The sequence below is a fragment of the Panthera uncia genome, chromosome X (genome assembly GCF_023721935.1).
Source record: "Panthera uncia isolate 11264 chromosome X, Puncia_PCG_1.0, whole genome shotgun sequence".
NCBI lineage: Eukaryota > Metazoa > Chordata > Mammalia > Carnivora > Felidae > Panthera > Panthera uncia.
Genome location: NC_064817.1, coordinates 80375582 through 80394048, shown reverse-complemented (window position 1 = coordinate 80394048; position 18467 = coordinate 80375582). Strand labels below are relative to the sequence as shown.

At 41.9% G+C, this 18467-nt stretch overlaps 1 protein-coding gene across 1 annotated transcript; it reads right to left on the bottom strand.

The window, feature by feature from the left end:
* Positions 1 to 1887: 1887 nt before the first annotated feature.
* Positions 1888 to 18196, bottom strand: PLP1 (proteolipid protein 1). The gene is made up of 7 exons (XM_049644141.1): positions 18046 to 18196; positions 9325 to 9511; positions 8370 to 8526; positions 6985 to 7153; positions 6378 to 6451; positions 5082 to 5147; positions 1888 to 3972 (listed from the first exon to the last, which is right to left on the bottom strand). Exons 1-7 carry the CDS (start codon positions 18047 to 18049, stop codon positions 3901 to 3903), a joined length of 729 nt encoding a protein of 242 aa, XP_049500098.1. The 5' UTR covers positions 18050 to 18196; the 3' UTR covers positions 1888 to 3900.
* Positions 18197 to 18467: the final 271 nt, after the last annotated feature.

Here is an 18467-nt window from a genome sequence, read left to right as displayed (position 1 = left end):
CCTGAGTGGGTGGAAGCATGCACATGCATTGTGACAGTGTATGCATAAATACTGTCACATGTAAGGTCAGAAGCAGAGTGACATGGAGAGAGCGAATCACAAGTTGTTAGGACTCTAAATTGAAGTTTTGTTTTACCAAGGCCCTGGAAAACCAGAGCCACATGAAGTCATGGCCCTTAACCACCACCTCGCCCACATACTGAGGGGAGAATTCAGATGCCTATTGCAGTCAGCCAGTCAGATTGGTTCTTGCATACTCCCTGCCTCCACTCCATTTCACCCTGGAGGACCTCTCTGCTATGATTGAGGCTGAGATCTCTGAATGTAAGATCATTATATTTATCACTTTTCTACCCATACCACCCCCAAACGTGGCATTCCCAGGAGTTAGCACAAAGCTTAGTAGGTGCTCAATAAATGTTAATAGCCTGAATTAATGAATGAACAAATGTTGTTCTGGCCAGAGCTGCAGTATCTAAACCCTGCATAACTGCACTCAGTACTCACTCTGAAGATAGGACAAGCAATACAACTGGCACTGTAAGAAAATGTTCCTTGTTTATACAGCTGCATCTTGATCTTTGGCTGATTTAAGCACAAAGAGAGCTCTTTCAGTTCAGAGAAAGGAGGTTTATGGTGTGTGGGAGAGCTAAGAACAATGGGCTCAATTGATAGACTGGAGATGCTCTCAGCGTCTGAGAGCCTGGAAACTCCATCTATAGATCAGTCCCAGAGGGCAGAGCCAAATAAGGGCAGATGGAGAACATGGCTTTCTTGGGAACTGGCTTTCTGCAGCTCTGAGGCAAAAATACATTCACTCTATAGCACCCTGAATCAACTCTTCAAAATATGGTGCTGTGTCCTTGTTTTGCCAGGGCCTAAAAATAAGTCTTTGTCATATTTTTATGCTTTTTGTCTTAAAGTCATCCAACCAGACTTGCTTGTCAAATATTAATTGTGGTGAAGCAGAAATCAGGAGATTAAATTGAAACTACTATTCAATTGGAGCTCCTTAACGGATGACTGACTTGTTGCCACCAGGTAAAGTTGCCTTTCTCTACAGTCATGCTCATTGCCAGATGCAACTATGGAACAATGAATCTACAGCTAATTTTAAGGCCACTTTCTTTAGGCTGGTCATTAGAGTGCTGTCCAAGAGTGCCATATTGTAGCCTAGGGTTGTAAAAAGGATTAAATGCTATTTGGGCTAGTGAGTGGACTGGCCATTCAAGGTAGTAAGTGTCACTAATTTACTTTAATAGTGCCCTGCCACAGACTGTTTAAATTTACATTGTCCTTACCATATCTGCTCTTCCTCTACCTTAAACCTTTTATCCAGTACTTTTCAGATAAAACTAAGCACTATTCATGTATGAACACTGAACATCCAAACAATTGAAAGAGAAAGTAAGAATAACTTAATCCTCAACACACCAGGGCTGGGGCACCATTATCATATTAAAGAAGTAACCATATTTCAACCTGAATGAACAAAACACTCTGAAGCCCCACTTCTAGAAGAAAAAAAACAACCTTAAAACAGGTGTGTCCAAGCATATAGGCTTTTGCTCTATATATTTGAGTAGAAGTTCTCACACATTAAGACCTGAATTCTACAAAAACAAACAAACAAAAACAAAAAAACAAAAAAGCCCACCTGAGTTCTAGTCCAAGCTCAGATATGTGCCTACTGGGTTTACTTAGACTCTGTCTCAAGCTATAAAAATAGTAGTGTTTTATCTATTCTATATTTCAGAAAATTGTTGTCAGAATAACATGGGTGACCTGAAAAATAAATGAGCTTCTTGAACACAGCACAATAAAGGTCTAATTATTCGAGTTTCTATTGTGGAGTTAAACAAAATAATTCATTCAAAGGACACGATGTTTGATTGAGAACATTCTTAATTTTATTTTTCTTTAATTTTATAAAATACATTTTGTAAGATAAGTTCCTCAAAGTTTATCCTTTATGTGTGTTAAATTGAAATTCTATATCAGAAATGAAGGAAACACTTTCAGTTAACTCTCTTCATGTGTGTATACGTGTGTATGTATGCGTGGGAGATTTTCAGGGAAGGGTTGGTTATTTGTTATGTTATTAAATCAAAACAAAACACAAGATATGGATTACTTCACTTTCCTTGATCTTGATTGGTTTCTCACAGAATCTTTTCCATCTCCTCCTTCTATGCAGCCTTGAAGCTTATCTTGTATACTGGTCTGAAGACAAATATTAAGTATATTTTTGTAAATATCTTACATCTCCTTAAACGTTGCTGAAACCACTTTGGAGGAGGGAAAACAAAGTAGCTCTTTAAAACAAAAGAGCCATCTACAGTAATATCCATAAAATCTTTCTTTCGATAAAGACCACTCAGCTTTTTCTTTTTTAACCCAAAGTTAACAAACACAGAAAGAGAAGCCTGAAACCTGGGAGATATTCAAGTTTCAAACTCTTTCCATATTTCCATTTCCATGGAGCCTGATGGCTAAGGCATTTGGTTATATAATCTATACTAGGAGAATAACCTGTATGTTAAACCTGACTCTTTACACACCAAGATAACACTGCTAAATCAAATCATCCCCCACTAGCATAAAAAGAACAATCAAATAAGTTATTCAAATTGAGGTTCAAATTCACCAAATCTGTTTCGACCAAGAGCAGAATAATTTGGAGAAAATCTAGTAGATACATGGGACTAGCCAATTTTAAATATTATTTGCAATGTTTAATGTTCAATGTTCATCTATTAAAGAATCATAATCAAAGAATCATTTCCTAGACCTTTCTGGTACAACCCCAAAAAAGTGATAAACAAATTGGAAAATGTGAAATATGCATCATTCTGAAACAAATCAAGATCTTCTAATTATCCTCTATGACTGAATGGATAATACCCCATGAAAAGAGCACCATTGTGAAGATATGACAGAGGCCAGAGTATAGAACTAATCAACAGAAAAAAGACACGCTATCTGAAGAGTTAGCTATCCTGTGTCTACCAGAGGGCTAGCTCAGTTTACACCGTTAGCCACTAACAACTGCTGCTCCTTCGGTCAGCCTTTTTATTTCATATGAGCTAGGTTCTCTCTGTTCTCAGCTCCTTGGAAACCACAGGGTTGTCATGGTAGCTGTTATCAAGGAGAAGGGAGTGAGAAGATGCTGACAACACCTTGCCTCTCTTCTCTAATAAGGTGTAAGGCCAAGTGCCCCCTTGGGCTACACAGACACTACACTCCCTTATGCTATAAGTAAGGTTGGCTGAGTTAGGGCTTAAATAGTCCATCGCCATCAGGGTCAGTGCTCTCTTTCTATGGGTGAAAGATCCTTGCTTTGACCCTTTTCTCCCAGATGCAATAGGTAGATTTGGGCAAATGCTCCTATTGTTTTGTCTGTTTTTTCTTCTATCTTCAGTGGTAAGAGGGAGACAGAAGTAGGTTCTTTGTTTTGTACACCAAGGAGAATATATTTGGCCCTGATAGGTGTCAAAGGGACCAGGTACATCCCTTCTCTCTACCTGAGTATCTTTCTTTCCACTTTGTTTCCATCGGCGGAAGTGCCTGAGAAGAAAACACTTCCTGGTCCTCAGGAGATGCTTGAAAATTGAATTAGAGCCTCCATTTCTTTGTGACTTGCAGTCGGGGAGTCACCATCTGAAGAATGTCCCATTTCTAGCAGGAGCCAGCTGTGAAGCAAAATGACTAAAAGAGGTACATAAGAGGGGAGAGTCCATAGAGAGACATTAATCACCACAAGACTCTCCTTTCTTGTTACACTCATCAAGTAAGAGGGCCAATCAGTGGCAAAGGCAAAGAGTTAACATGGGAGATGAAGCATCGTAGGCTGTGTGGTTAGAGCCTTGCTATTAGAGAAAGGGAAATTTCTACAGGAGATCAGAACTTGGTGCCTCGGCCCATGAGTTTAAGGACGGCAAAGTTGTAAGTGGCAGCAATCATGAAGGTGAGCTGTAGGAACAGAAGAGAAAATGCAAGTGAGAGTAGAAAAGAAAGCTCTCCCTCCTCTAAAGCTTTTTGGGTATGAAGAAGGATAGAAATAAAAACAGTTAAATAAAGGAAAAACCCCTTATCTGTGAAAAGCAGCGTGTCTCAGGCTTTTGTCCTATATACTTGACTAGAAGTTCTCTCTGAGACATCTCCTTCTAATGGCTCAGGCCCAGAGAATCAACTCAACAAGGATTTGTTGACCTATGTTAGGCCTGGCACTGGATTTTCCTCAATAAAGTGAACAATGCATGGGCTCTGCCATCATGCTATCCACATGTCTGAGTGATCTGGAGTCACAGGCTGCTTGCTGCAGACACACAGCCACAACATGCAGTACAATCCTCCCTGTTTAATCTATTACAGAATGAGGAACAACTCAAGTTTGTATAAAAGCTTCAGCAGTAGAAGCCAGGGGGGTTGCAAGCTCATCCTTGAACAGTCACTACTTATTTAATGACTACAGATGAATTCCTCACCCTTCAGTGCCCTAGGTTTTTAATCTGAACAATGAATGCACTCCATTGACACTGCACTGTAACACCATCAGCAGGACCTGGGGCATAAAATCACATTATAGTAATAACAGTTTATAATGTTAGAAGGTCCTCCCAGTATTTTTAGGAGAGTACCTAAATCCTTTGGAGAGTGCCCAAGGTGGATTCATATTTACAGCATATAGAATTCCAGGCTTTGGAAAATCATGTTTAGTAATGTATCAATGTTCTTGTCACTCATCTGACCAGGGTGTGTTGAGAATTAACTGCAATTTATGATTGCAAAGTACTTGGCAATATTACATGCTCTGTAAATGCTAAATATTATCATTTCTGACTATTAATCTCTTACCTTCTTTTTCCTCACACCACTTTGCTTGTTCCTGTCTAATTTCTGAAGTTTTTCCACCTTGGTAACCCAAAGTAGAAGTTCATAGTCTATACCTTTTTTTGTCTCTTCCCAGGAGCTTCTCTCAAGCATTTCAAGGTTAGGAATCTATCTTTTTGCCTTTCAGCATGGCTGCACCCAAGCTATCCCAGGACCATTTATTTGTTTAGATCATTCAGACAACTCACCAGGGAAACCAGTGTGGCTGCAGCTCCCACAAATGCAGCAATAAACAGGTGGAAGGTCATTTGGAACTGCAAGAAAATGCAAAAGGGAGAAAAGTTTCTTGCAACTGCAAAAATATGTTCTGCTGTAAATCATGAATGCAGCTTTCTTAATATGTTAACATCTTTGTGCTAATTCTGCATCTATAACTAAATTGCCACTTCTTTGCATATAGGCCTCCTGTTCATTTTTTTTTTAATTTTTAACATTTATTTATTTTTGAGAGAGAGAGAGAAAGACAGAAACAGAGTGTGAGCAGGGGAGGGGTAGAGAGAGAGGGAGACAGAATCTGAAGCAGGCTTCAGGCTCTGAGCTGTCAGCACAGAGCCTGATGCGGGGCTGGAACTCACGAGCTGTGAGATCATGACCTGAGCCGAAGTCAGACATTCAACCGACTGAGCCACCCAGGTGTCCCAGGTCTCCTGTTCTTTAATATACATCACAACACCTAGTCACATAGCATCCAGAGCACGGAATACTCATAAAATATTTTAATCAACTGGTTCCCGACAGTTATATCCAGGATTCCAAAATTTAAAGAAATTTTTTTTTTCAACATTTATTTATTTTTGGGACAGAGAGAGACAGAGCATGAACGGGGGAGGGGCAGAGAGACAGGGAGACACAGAATCGGAAACAGGCTCCAGGCTCTGAGCCATCAGCCCAGAGCCTGACGCGGGGCTCGAACTCATGGACCGCGAGATCGTGACCTGGCTGAAGTTGGACGCCCAACCGACTGCGCCACCCAGGCGCCCCCAGGATTCCAAAATTTAAAGTCACAAAGTTTTTAACTTTTAAAGTTACTGCCATCTTCCTCAAGATTTACTTTTATTCCCCTGCCTCATTTGTATATGATATCCATTCCCAATACAGTGTTTTCCCTTTCAAATGTACTTTTTGTTTTTACTTCTCATTACAGATGGAAAGATTCCAAACTGAAAGTGTTTTGTAAAACCTATGAGTGTCTCCGTGCACAAATCATTTTCTTGATAAGGTTTTTAACTAAAAGAATAAAATTTTTCATTTGGGGGTTTTGTCATTAAGCTCTATCTTTTCCTAAAGCTACAAATTTCTCCTTTAAGGAAGGAAGTCTTGGAATGGAAAGCTTTCTATGCAGCTCTAGGGAAAATAGATGTTTTAACAGCTACACTCAAAATCCAGCAAAGAGAAGTTGTGGTTTTTAAAATTGAAGGCCTTGTGTAGAAATTTGTATGGTACTAGCCAATTACATTGTAAAATAACTCAAATGGCCCACTCACCTCAGCTGTTTTGCAGATGGACAGAAGGTTGGAGCCACACACCTTGCCAGGGAAAGCATTCCATGGTAGAACACCTGAATAAGACACACAAGTCAACCAGGGTGAGTTGTGGAGTTGTGGGCTCCATGAAGATTTTCTTTCAGGGCCCTTCTTCTATCCTTAATCATTCTGGCTGAAAATTTGGGTCCTACTAACAATCACAATCCCTTTTTTTGTAAATATTTGCCAAAGAAGAAGAAGAAGGTAAAGGAGGAGGAGGAGTAGGTGGAGGAGGAGGTGGGGGGGAGGAGAAGAGGAAGAAGGTGGTACTGAACAGTTGTGTAATCTGGTCTTTGTCTTTGAAATGTGCTGCTTCTGGGTTGGGAACAACAGTCAACCAGGCTAGAGCAGTGTGAACAGCCAAGAAAATTCCTACCACTTCCAAAAGAAGTTCCCTTTCAAAGGAAGAAGTCTCTCCAATTTCAGTGGAGAAGGATTAAAAAACTAAGAGCCAGGCATCCATAATATTTTCCCTTATAATTACCATCCTCATTATTCTAAGTAAAGGACAAAATATATAGTGCTTTCACAGGGGGTAGGAAGCCAGAGCACCCATATCCTAACTTACCATACATTCTGGCATCAGCACAGAGACTGCCTATACTGGCAGAGGTCTTGCTGGGGAAGGCAATAGATTGGCAGGTGGTCCACGTGTTGAAGTAAATGTACACAGGCACAGCAGAGCAGGCAAACACCAGGAGCCACACAACGGTCAGGGCATAGGTGATGCCCACAAACTAAAACAATTGAAATGGGGTGGTTAGAAATCAGCATCAGCCTGGAGATGTTGAAACACAAACTAGGAGATCCTGGAATGGCATGTGCCAGATATGAAACCAGATTCCAGAGATCTCCACCAAATTAAATTAGTAAGCAGGGCACCTCTGCCAACTGTCATTGGCAGTATCTACTAGAGAACTGGCCCCAAGTGTGTTGGAGGGTGGGGGAAATGGGTGGGGGTTGGAGTGAGGAGGATCCCTGGGTTAGAGAGGCTTCGGGAGATTTTTTGGCAGATAAGGTGTAAAGAAATCAAAACAGATCCTGAAAGAAAGTCGTGCCATTTCTCAAACCTTAGGCTGAGCTTAGAAAATGTTCCTCGTCATAGGACTTTTGATCCCTAGTCATTGAGCAAAGCCAATAGGAGATTTAAATATCAGATCCAAAAACCTTTCTAAGCCAACTGCTGGCCACAGAAGACATCACCATAATCCATAGATGTTCAACCCCCAAAGGATCTTAACTCTAGAGATGGAAAACCAATGTGTATCTCAGTAGAAGCATGGATAGCCCTCAGACAAAGATGAAGCATTAAAAATGCAGATCTATGCTAGTTCCCTCTGGGACCTCCAACAGAGTAAAATCCCAGAATATTGTGAATTCCTCCTTGGAGTCAATTATTTTTTTCCATGATCCACCCTCCCTCTCAGATCAAGCACCTGTATCTCAATCCCATGAGTAGCATTTTAGACTCTTAGGCAGTCATATCTAATCTTGTTGTGGTCCCCGCTAAGAGGAGAGTAAAGGAATACCAACAGATGTCTTAGAAATTGTCTGATTGTATGAAGTGTCCACAAAACTTATGCTTTTTCTTTCTTTCTTTCTTTTTTCTTTTTTCTTTTTTTTTTTTTTTTTTTGAATGAAATTTTCTAGGGAACTTTTGAAAGTTGACGCTAAGCCAGCTGGGCACCACGTTCTTCCTGACCTTCTCGTTCGGCTGTAGCCATCACTTCCTCACTCAAAAGCCAAGCCCCTAGAGAGGGCTCAGCCTTGGGTGGGGATGAGGCCACAGACTCACGCCCAATTGTCCCCCACCCCTTGTTATTGCCACAAAATCCTGAGGATGATCACCTTGTCGGGATGTCCTAGCCATTTTCCCAAACAATGACACACCCGCTCCAAAGAATGAGCTTGATGTTGGCCTCTGGAACCCCTCCCCTTCTGGCCCCCTGTTACCGTTGCGCTCAGGCCCTTGCCGCAGATGGTGGTCTTGTAGTCGCCAAAGATCTGCCTGACTGCACCGGTGGTGTAGAAGCCCTCAGCCAGCAGGAGGGCCCCATAAAGGAAGAAGAAAGAGGCAGTTCCATAGATGACATACTGGAAGGCATGGATCCTGCATTAACATATAGACAAAATATATCAGGAAATCTTATTGAGGACCCAACTAGAGCCCTTCTTGCAAAAGTGAGGTGGACACTTGAGTGGGCACCTAAACAAGGCTAGGGATTCTTTAGGAAAATCACTAGGTTCCTCCTCAACCTCTCCATCTTATCTTTATTGAAGTAAAGAAAGACAAAGAGCGTGGCCAATAGCACATGCTCCTCCACCCACCCCTTGCTTACCCTGTGACCTGAAGAACTAGGACTCTATTCTCCTTGGCCTGACCCTTCAGAGATATTCCTTCAGTAGGAGAAAGAAGAGACGAACTAGACCAGGAGGAGGATGGATGAAGGAACAGGGGCCTAATATGCTCTAGGAACAGGAAAGTCTTAGTACGGGGGCCTGAGCAGAATCAAATGGTATATCAAACCAAGAGCAGCAGCCCCAATCTGTCCAGTCATTGGACCTTCCCTGAGTTCTCCATACCTATCACTGTAGAGGCTCCAACTCAGTCAATGTTAACCCTATGGGCAGAAGTTAGAACATGTGGGACAAAGCAATTGCGGTGGGTGTGAAGGGGCAATGAGAAGTGGACTAGCCAGCAGACAACCCTCCCATTTCTGAATTTGGCACTTCCCCCCATTTAGGACCTTAGATGAGGCATAGGTGAAATCTGCAAACAGAAGGAAGACTCAGAAATCCTGTCTGACTCCACACTAATCCCCTACTAATCATTAAGGTACTGATGAGTCCTGTATGTCTCCAGGAAGAGACAGAAAGAGAGAAGGGTTCATGTAGGACAGGTACTTACACATTGATGAGATACTCATAGTCCTGGTAGTTTTTGGAGAAATAGGTCTCAATTAGCTTTTCTGTGCCAGTGAGTGCTTCATGTCCACAACCACAGAACAGTGCCACCCCAAAGAAACACAAGCCGGTGGCCACCAAGGAAGCAAAGGGGGCCCCTACAAGACATCTTGCACAGCACTCCAACAAGCCTGGGGAAGAAGAAGGGGAAAAGTCATGTATGTTCCCTGTGTGGCTTGTGCCACTCATACTTCTTTGTCAGACAAGTCAAGGCCCATGCTCACATGCACAGATGGAGTAGTCACCCCAGATTCCAAAAGCAGAAGAGTCTGAGCTTTAGGGTTCTGGAATGTGAGATTGACCCCAAAACCATTACTTAGCTGTATTCTCTTTTTTTGGACTTTTTTTTAATTTTTAAATTTTATTTAAATCCAAGATAGCTAACATATAGTGTAATAATGATTTCAGAAGTAGAATTTTGTGATTCAGCACTTACATAGAAAACCCAGTGATCATCACAAGTGCCCTCCTTAATGCCCATCACCCATTTAGCCCATCCCCCACCCAACACCCCTCTAGCAACTCTCAGTTTACTCATGAAAATAAATCCTTACTTTTAATTCCTAGAATGTATGTGTTTCTTTGATAATTAGTCATTGAATGGGCGCCTGGGTGGCTCAGTCTGTTAAGCATCTGACTTCAGCCCAGGTCATGATCCCACAGTTCATGAGTTCAAGCCCCATGTTAGGCTCTGTGCCGACAGCTTGAATCCCAAAGCCTGCTTCAAATTCTGTGTCTCCCTCTCTCTCTTCCCTTCCCCCACTCGCACTCTGTCTTTCAAAAATAAATAAACATTTAAAAAATGTTTTAATAATAATTAGTCATTGAAGTAGCATGCTAGGGAGATTAGGCAATCATCCTCTCTTTTCTTATCATTCTGATTTGTTTGTTTTAGTCATTTATCAATTCTAATGGAGTACTTACTATTTGCCCAGTATTGTGCTAGGTGTTATGTGGGATGTGAAAACATAAAAGACATAGACTGTGCCATACGAGAATCTTTTGTTTACTAAGGAATAATGAGCTAGGTAGATCTAATATTTTCAACTAACAATTTCAGACAGCCAAGGAAATGGTTACAGAAGGTAAATAAGAGTTCCAGGAAGGGATGGGTGCAAGCCAGAGATATTGGTATTGTCAGACAAGATTTGAGCCTTGGAGAGCATTCCAGGTGGGAGAAACTTTGGAAATTGCATGCTCCTTGATATTCCTGAATACTGTGTGTATTTGCTGCATGGAATGCTTGCTTCTTCATCATCTAGAATGTTATGTGGAGAGCAGTCCAATGGGAAGAAGGAAATTGGCAGGGAGCAGGGGATAGTAATGGGAGGGTTACTATTGTTCACAGTAATAAAAATGCAAGCTTAATGATTTTTTAACACCTTGCATGACTGATTTGTCCCCCTATAATGCAGCTTGGCCAATGTCTGCACCCTCAGGCCTACACTGGAGTTCTGTCAAAACAGCTACAAAAAAACTCTATACAAAGTCAGAAAAACATAAAACATCTTTCTGGCATGACGAAAACACACCAAAGCCTAGGAACACAGGTGTCTGAAAGTGCTAAGAGTCCCTGAGATCCCAAGACCTGTTACCCCAAGCCCCATGCCAATGTTGCTGAGAAAGAGGAAAGGCACACAAGAAGTCATAGGTTCAGAGAACTGCTGTGCCCCAAGTACTAGCCCCATGTTCTAAGTGCCACATGGAGCAAAACTTAACAAATGTCAAGTAAATGGCTGACTAAATGAGGAAAGGATGGCTCCTTCTGGCCACTTGGCCATATCCCAAATCTATACCTATATCAATATCGATATCAATATCAATATAGATATAGATACACATACATATGCTATCTGGTTTTATACATCTATTCACATATCATACAATATATATGATATATGAATTATTTTGTACATATATCATATATATATGGATTATATACAAATATACAGCTGATGTGCTGAGAAGCTGCTTTTGAAAAAGCACTTTGGAACGCCTTATAAAAAGAAAGCAGATTGTGCTAATTTCTACTTTTGAATTTTTATTCAAAGCTCACTTGTCCATACCATTGTAGCAAGGACTAGGGGAGTCCTTTGCCCAACCCTCTTAATACTAGTAGTTTCTTTTTAGCCCTATGTGCTTAAACATCTGTTGGTTTGCATGGCTGATGCAATGTGAACAGATTTTGAAGGACCAAATTATCTCTGATGGGAAAGTTGAGGTAAAGGCATTTATCTCTGTTCTCAGAGCCACAGAATGAGTGAGTCCTATTACCCATCATCCCATAAAAAGACAACACTTCCTTGGTCCTCAAAGAGCCTCTTCCTCAAAGATTCTGGTATGTGACACCAGAGATGAGGCTCAGGAGCTTCAGAAGCAAGCAGAGTAAGTAGCTAACATTTGCGGCAGAACTGAATTTTCATCCTTTTCTAAAAACTGAAGAACTACTTTCAGAAAATTTGGCCTCTATGAAAAGCAATCAATTTGTAGCTGTGCTGCTGTAAATGGAGGCAGAGTTTACTTAGTATGAACTTTGCAATAATGTTTGGGAAGAGTGTTTCATCAGAGCTGGCCCATGGTGTGTGTGTGTGTGTGTGTGTGTGTGTGTGTGTGTGTGTTTGTGTACGTGCATGTGCACGCATGCATGCATGCATGCAAATGTGCACATGCACACATGTATATACCAGAAAGAAAGACACAGCAGGTGAAATTGATCATTGTTCTCAGGAAACATTAGAAAAATTGATCTTCCTTTTTCTCAACAGGTTAAGATACTAGATGCATCCTGTAAGTCAATAAAAGGAGCTTGGAAATAAACAGTGCTTTCCTACTCTGTCTATCCAACTCTTTCCCACCCCCAAACTCTTAGACTCTTCTAGTAAAGAAGGTCTCTGAAGCCTGAGGATGGGGGGAGGGGAAGGTCCGTGACCCCACTGTTCCCTCTCTCCCCAGCACAGGGTCAGGGCTTGGACAGAACCCTCCATAGCTCCCTTGGACAAAGAAGCCTTGTTTTTCCCTGAGATCTCAGGAACCTCATTGGTATTCTGCAGGGACCTGCAGGCCTGGGGGTGGGGAAGGGGGTCAGACCCAGGGAAGAATGGCGGAACTGTTTATTTAGCCCAGAGTAAGGACAGCCATCCACCCTAGCAAGTGACTGTCCTGTGTCACTCACTCACCCAGCTTTTTCACCCTGGGAAGAGCTAAACAGTCCAGGTGTGATTAGGGATGAAGGAATTTGAACTCTTGCTAGCCAAACAGGGAATCCACTCTAAGTTTTAGTTAATATCCCCACCGGCATTGTAAAGATAAGGAAAAATCCTCTTTAGTGAATCAAATCCCTTGATAATCATCCAAAAATAACCAGAGTGCCTTACGGAATATCTTTACTGAATGATAAAGGACTAAGCCTTGGAAGCAACTCTGGATCATCAACTGATACACTTTTTTTTTTACATATATTTTTCCTCTATTCTCTTAGACCTCAAATAACTTAGCACCCCTTTTCTGTTCCTCTGACATTCAAAGCAAGGGTCAAGAGGGACATAGGTTTTAATGAATCTTTAATGCGGAGTTGGAAATAAATGGCCCCAGATAAATCTATCACTCTGGAGCTCTACATAGTTAAAGTATATCAGCATACACATTACATGTCAATTTCTTTATAATCAAAATGAAATGTTGGTTCTGATGCCATTTAAGTTCAGCAGAAGGGAAGAATCTCATTCAATCCATCCAAGCAAAAAATCAACTTTTGGATTCCGAAGGGGAAAAACTCAGAACATGCAAAAAAAAATGTGTCTTCATCAAAGTAGTTGACAATCATAACGTTCTGAGAAAGGTCCACTGGGTTCACTTTGATTTTTTACAGCCCAAGAAATATCCTTGGGAATGTGTGAAGCCACAAGCTCTACATTTCAGTACCTTTCATGGTTGAAAGGGTATTGGTTTAATTTAGGAAGGCTATAATGGATTCTGGAGAAGTTCTCTGGCTCTCTCAAGAGACATGCTCATGTTTCCAGGCTAAAGACAGACTTTCACATGGTATAATTGGCATAAAAGAACTGTATAGTAATAACATTACCCAGTGCAACTCAATTGGATTAAACTGCCTGACTTTGGTGATAAGTTATAGAGAAAAATAAATACCTTTCCCAGTGTTTTCCTTTCATTTCTTTTGATGTGGATTCAGTACAATTATTAAGCATATATGCAGTAAGCTAGGCATTGTGAAAAACAAATGGGAATTATAAAGCCTTGTCCCTTTCTTCAATGACATTTCAATCTTGGGGAGAACAAACTTGTGTCTGTGAATCAAAGACCAAAGCTACCTATAACCTAGTGTTAAAATGTATACGATCAAGTGCTCTGGGCAAAATGTAAGCAAAAGGTAAATACTCAGTGTTGGCTAGATTTATCTGCAAACTTCCAAAATGAGTCCAATCAATCTGTGATTGAACTTCAAACCCTTCTCACCAACGCTTTTCAGAGGAATCTAACAAAGATCATCAGGACCATTGTTACTCTTATCCAGATCCATGTCCATCCAAGGGATTGTGTTGATCCTGATGCTGTCTCTTTAAGCAGGAGCCAAGAGCTCCCAAGCCCTCTCTCCTTTCCTATGCCCTGGGAATGCCTCAAGGACCAGCTCCACGATGGAAATTCAGTGTGAATCTGGGAACTCATCAAAGGGAAGAGAGTAGGGGCTTTCATCGAAAGAGATGGTAGAAAGAGACCAATTGTGCCTTGCACAATTCTCAGCCTGTCCCTTGAATCCAGCTGACAAAGGGAAAGATAGAAGAACCCTGTACAATAGAGCTAAACAACAGGCAGGCTCATTGAGCAAAAAACTGGCCCCATCTCCCTAAGTCTCTAATCTGCACTACACTCTTACCCTCCTCCCAGAACCCACCCCTAACCTCACTCCATGAACAGAGGCCTCCTTGACTGGGGCCTATAATGGTTGACGGGGCCAAGATGCTAGAGCAGCCGTGACTGGTACTGGGGATGGATGAGGATCAGTGGGTGGGTTCTAGGAGTAAAACAACAATCATCAGGAGGTTCCAGAGACAAAGACTTTTCTTCTGGCCTTATCCTGGTCAGACAAAGCCCTGCCTATAATCTCGTCTTCCCTACATGAACTCAGCACCTATACCACATTCAAGTGCTGAAAGGGGCCCTGCAGCCACTGGAGCATGGAAGTCAATCCTGCTGGATAGTTGAGTTATACGGATAAAGTTAAATAAAAAAGAATTTCAGCCTCTTCTTTGAACAGAAATTATATTATTTTTACCATAACAACAGCATTTGAGCCAACTTGTTTCCTATACCCCCTACTCCTCCCCTAACACAAACACACACACACACACACACACACACACACACACACACATGTGACGATTTATGCCCAAACATATGGAGGTTGGAATAGAACCTTGATTGTTAAACTCTGTCCTTGATACATTTTCTTCATTTTGCCCACTTATGCAGAAGTGAAAAAGTACCCGGCAATAAGCTAAGAGATAACATTTTCTATACCTTATTCCTTATGTCAGTCTCTCACCATTTTTTTCCTCTCTCCTTGGTTGCAGTGTAAAGCTGATCTGGGGAACGTTGTTCTCTTACTTGGGATATCACTGACTCTTTTCCAGATCCCTGCCTAGCAGAGAGCTCAGAGGCAAGTGCAGATCTGAGATATCACCCTTAGGACCATTTTCAAATAGCCAAGGAGGAATTAATCAATCGGTACTTGTTGAACTTTTGAGGTAAGTTTGACACTGGATAGGCCCTAACAGTGGGAAAGAAAGGGAAACCTGCTCTGTTTGCATTCCAGACTGATGTGACTATTCCTGACCATATCGCTGCCCTGACTTCATCTTCTCTGGATCTGAAGTTCTGTAGGCAAGGATGGCATGTCTACAGTTGCTTTCTTTCAAGACCAAGAACTATACCCTGAGGATGGTTTTCAGGGTTTCAAGATAATACACAAAAAGGCAACAGGGAAAAAGATGCCACTGGCTGGGTGCCAGTGCCTTGATGGGTTTAGACACTATATGTCCCCTCCCACCCATCTCCCAGGGGGTTCTTAGGCCTTATTACTACTCACATAGCTTTGAAAGATTAGTTCTAGTTGTCAGGCTGTTGAGTAAACTTCTGGCTTTCATAGTGCAGAACCAGGGCAAAGGCTCCTCCAAGCAGAGCAGGCCTTTCAGTCTGCCTAACTCTCCAAGATCTCCTCTGGCTCTGCAAGGCTAAGGTGAGAAATGGGGTGGGGAAGGCTGTCCATCATCATTTTGGTCAGTGTCTCTAGGAAGATTAAGTGAGTGTGCGGTTTTGGATCTGGTTTCTTTTTAGCTCTTGGCAGTTTTGTGGCATTCTTGCCATCCTGGTGGGATTCAGTTTGTATTCAGGAATTCTGTAAAATTGGACCCCTCCTCTGCTTCCACACTTCTTGTCTGAGCAACCCTCACTTAGTCTGCACCAGCCAAAACTATACTTACTGCTCGGCAAAGAGCCACCTTTGGAAGGAAGCATCACAGTCTGGTTACCAGGGTAACAGCCACTGTTCTCAGACAACAGGCTTGCAGGAGCCAATGTTTTGCTGTTCAGAAATGGCATTGTGTTACTGAGCAGGGAACAATCAGCTACTGCTCTTTAGCTCTTTTCTGTTTCCATTGTTATCCCAAAGACTCATTTGGAACATTCCCCTCCCAAGTTGGGAAAAGGTTTAATGAACTGTCATTTCCCCCATAAGCCTTCTGTATAGAGAATACTGAATTCAGTGTTCTTCTTTGTTTCTCATCCTATAGGATTCTATCTGGTCGACGTAGTTAGCTCCCTGTTTCTGGAGGTGATTAAACAGAGACGGTCTACTATTTATAAAGTACTTGAGATATTTTGTTATTGAATAATTGGAAACTCAATGGCTACTCTGTTATGTGCACCTGGCCCAAGAATTGCCCACCCCCAGGATCTGGGATCCAATACACAACCTCAACTTTGCCCTTATCTGTGGCAATTTCCCCTGGAGGAAATCATCCAACCTCCATGATATAGGAAACTGTCCCTGTGGTCACCTCATTTGTTCCTGCCTTTTCCTCAGGGCTTTCATCCTCTGAGGAAGTAATATTTAGCATCATTCTTTACTCCCTTTCCATTTTTTAATTCACAACCTACCCAATCAGCTGCCCTGACATTATGTAGTGTTCCTGACATTACCAAGGGTAGGAATTGAGTTTCTCCAACATTCACCTCTCATCTGGCTACACTGAGTTGGTCAAATGATTCTTACCCAAGTGCACAAAGTGTACACAAAAAAAGTCCAAACCACTTTGGAAAGAGTTAAGAGTCAGCTTATACATGCATTATTTTATAATAAATGGTATTATCATTATTTACAATTGTTATAGAGCTTTCCCATTTTCAAAGGACATCCACAACATTAGTACTTGATTTTCACAACCCTGCAAGTAGACAAAGCAGTTATTGTTATCCCCATTTTCCAGAATATGAAGTGATAATTCACAGTGACCAACCCAAGGTCATGAAGTTCATAAGTGGCAGATATGGAATTCAAACCTGGTTGATTCTAGCCCTGCTCTCTTAATTATCCATGTTGAATACATGCTTCAAAAAGCTCTCTCAGGATGAAACAACCTAAAGGCTGACACCAGCTTAATATAATTGAAAACTGTTTTCCGTGGATGTTCCTGTAGTCTTCTGGGTACTATATTTGATGGTGAATACATACAATAATTGATTCTCATTTCACTTGGGATGTATTCAAGCTGCTACTCTTCTTTTGCCAAATGTGAGTGAGCAATGTCTACACATCTCTGTGACATCCTGTGTGGACAAAGACCCTCATGCTCTATACACCTTGCTCTAAGTAGACACTATGAAAGACCAGATAGCTTCTCTCTTTGTTCATGGAACCTGGAGAAGCCCTTAGTACTAAACCAAGTCAGCAAGATCCCTAAGGTCCCAGCAGCCTTCTTGTCATAGGAGCATAGGAGGGATTTAGAGTCTGAATCATGCCCTCAGAAAGGCTAAGTCTATGATATTAGTTAGATATGATCACCCATATATGTACACGTGCACACACACACACACACATACCCTACCCATATCCATTGAGGCCTTTATTTTCATTTCCTGAACCCGAGATTGGCCTTTTCAGCCATAGCCAAGCCTGAGTTCCATCTTGCTCAACTCCCCAATTTCCTTCTGATGTCAAACGGGGTCCAAATTTCATATCAAGCAAGCAGTCATTTTATACATCTGAAGGCTAGCCAACACTCAGTTGTCACCAGAAGAACCAGGGATGTCAGCTGACCCAGTCATTACCAGGGCCTAGGAACCGGGGAAAAGAGAAGGTAGAGGGAAGTGAGGGGGTAGGAGGACACATGACCATATCCAACCCTCTGGGCACTCTCTCCAAGGACCTGTGGTACTCTCCACGTGCTGCTGGAGTTCTTGGGCAATAAAGCATCATTCTCAGTACAGCAGAAAAGGAGTTAACCTAATTGAGTGCTAAGGAATTAAAGACAACAAGTGCCAAAACACAGCTTATTGAAACCATTGGAAACCCCGAACATTAAAGTTGGAAATTGTCTTGCAAATTTCTGTGCCTGCTTGAATCTTCCATGCTAAAGTTTTTGAAACTCACCCATGTCTTTGGAACTCTGACTCCAAATTGTAGCCGGCTGGCTAGTCTGCTTTGCGGCTGACTTTGTTCAGCTGGAAGGATCCTGGTCTCTCCAGTCTCCTTCTTCGGTCCTTTACTTTTTTCTGAGTATCTTTGTCCTCTTCTCCTGCAATGAAAAGGGCTTTCTGATTGACAGCCAACCCCCTTAAAGAGACAGTCCCCGCTTTCCTCCTCCTCTCCTCCTCCCCTTCTCCTCCCCTTGTCCCCACCTCCTTAGGGATACTCCCTTCTCTAAGAACTCCATCTTCTTTTTCTGCCTTTCACTACCAATTGTTTCATTTTCTGTTTTTCAGTTTTTCTCTAAGCCTTGTCTGTGAGGAATTTCACTCTGATGCAGAGCATCTGGAATGTGGTTTGGGGGTAGAAACAAAAAGAGGTCCTAG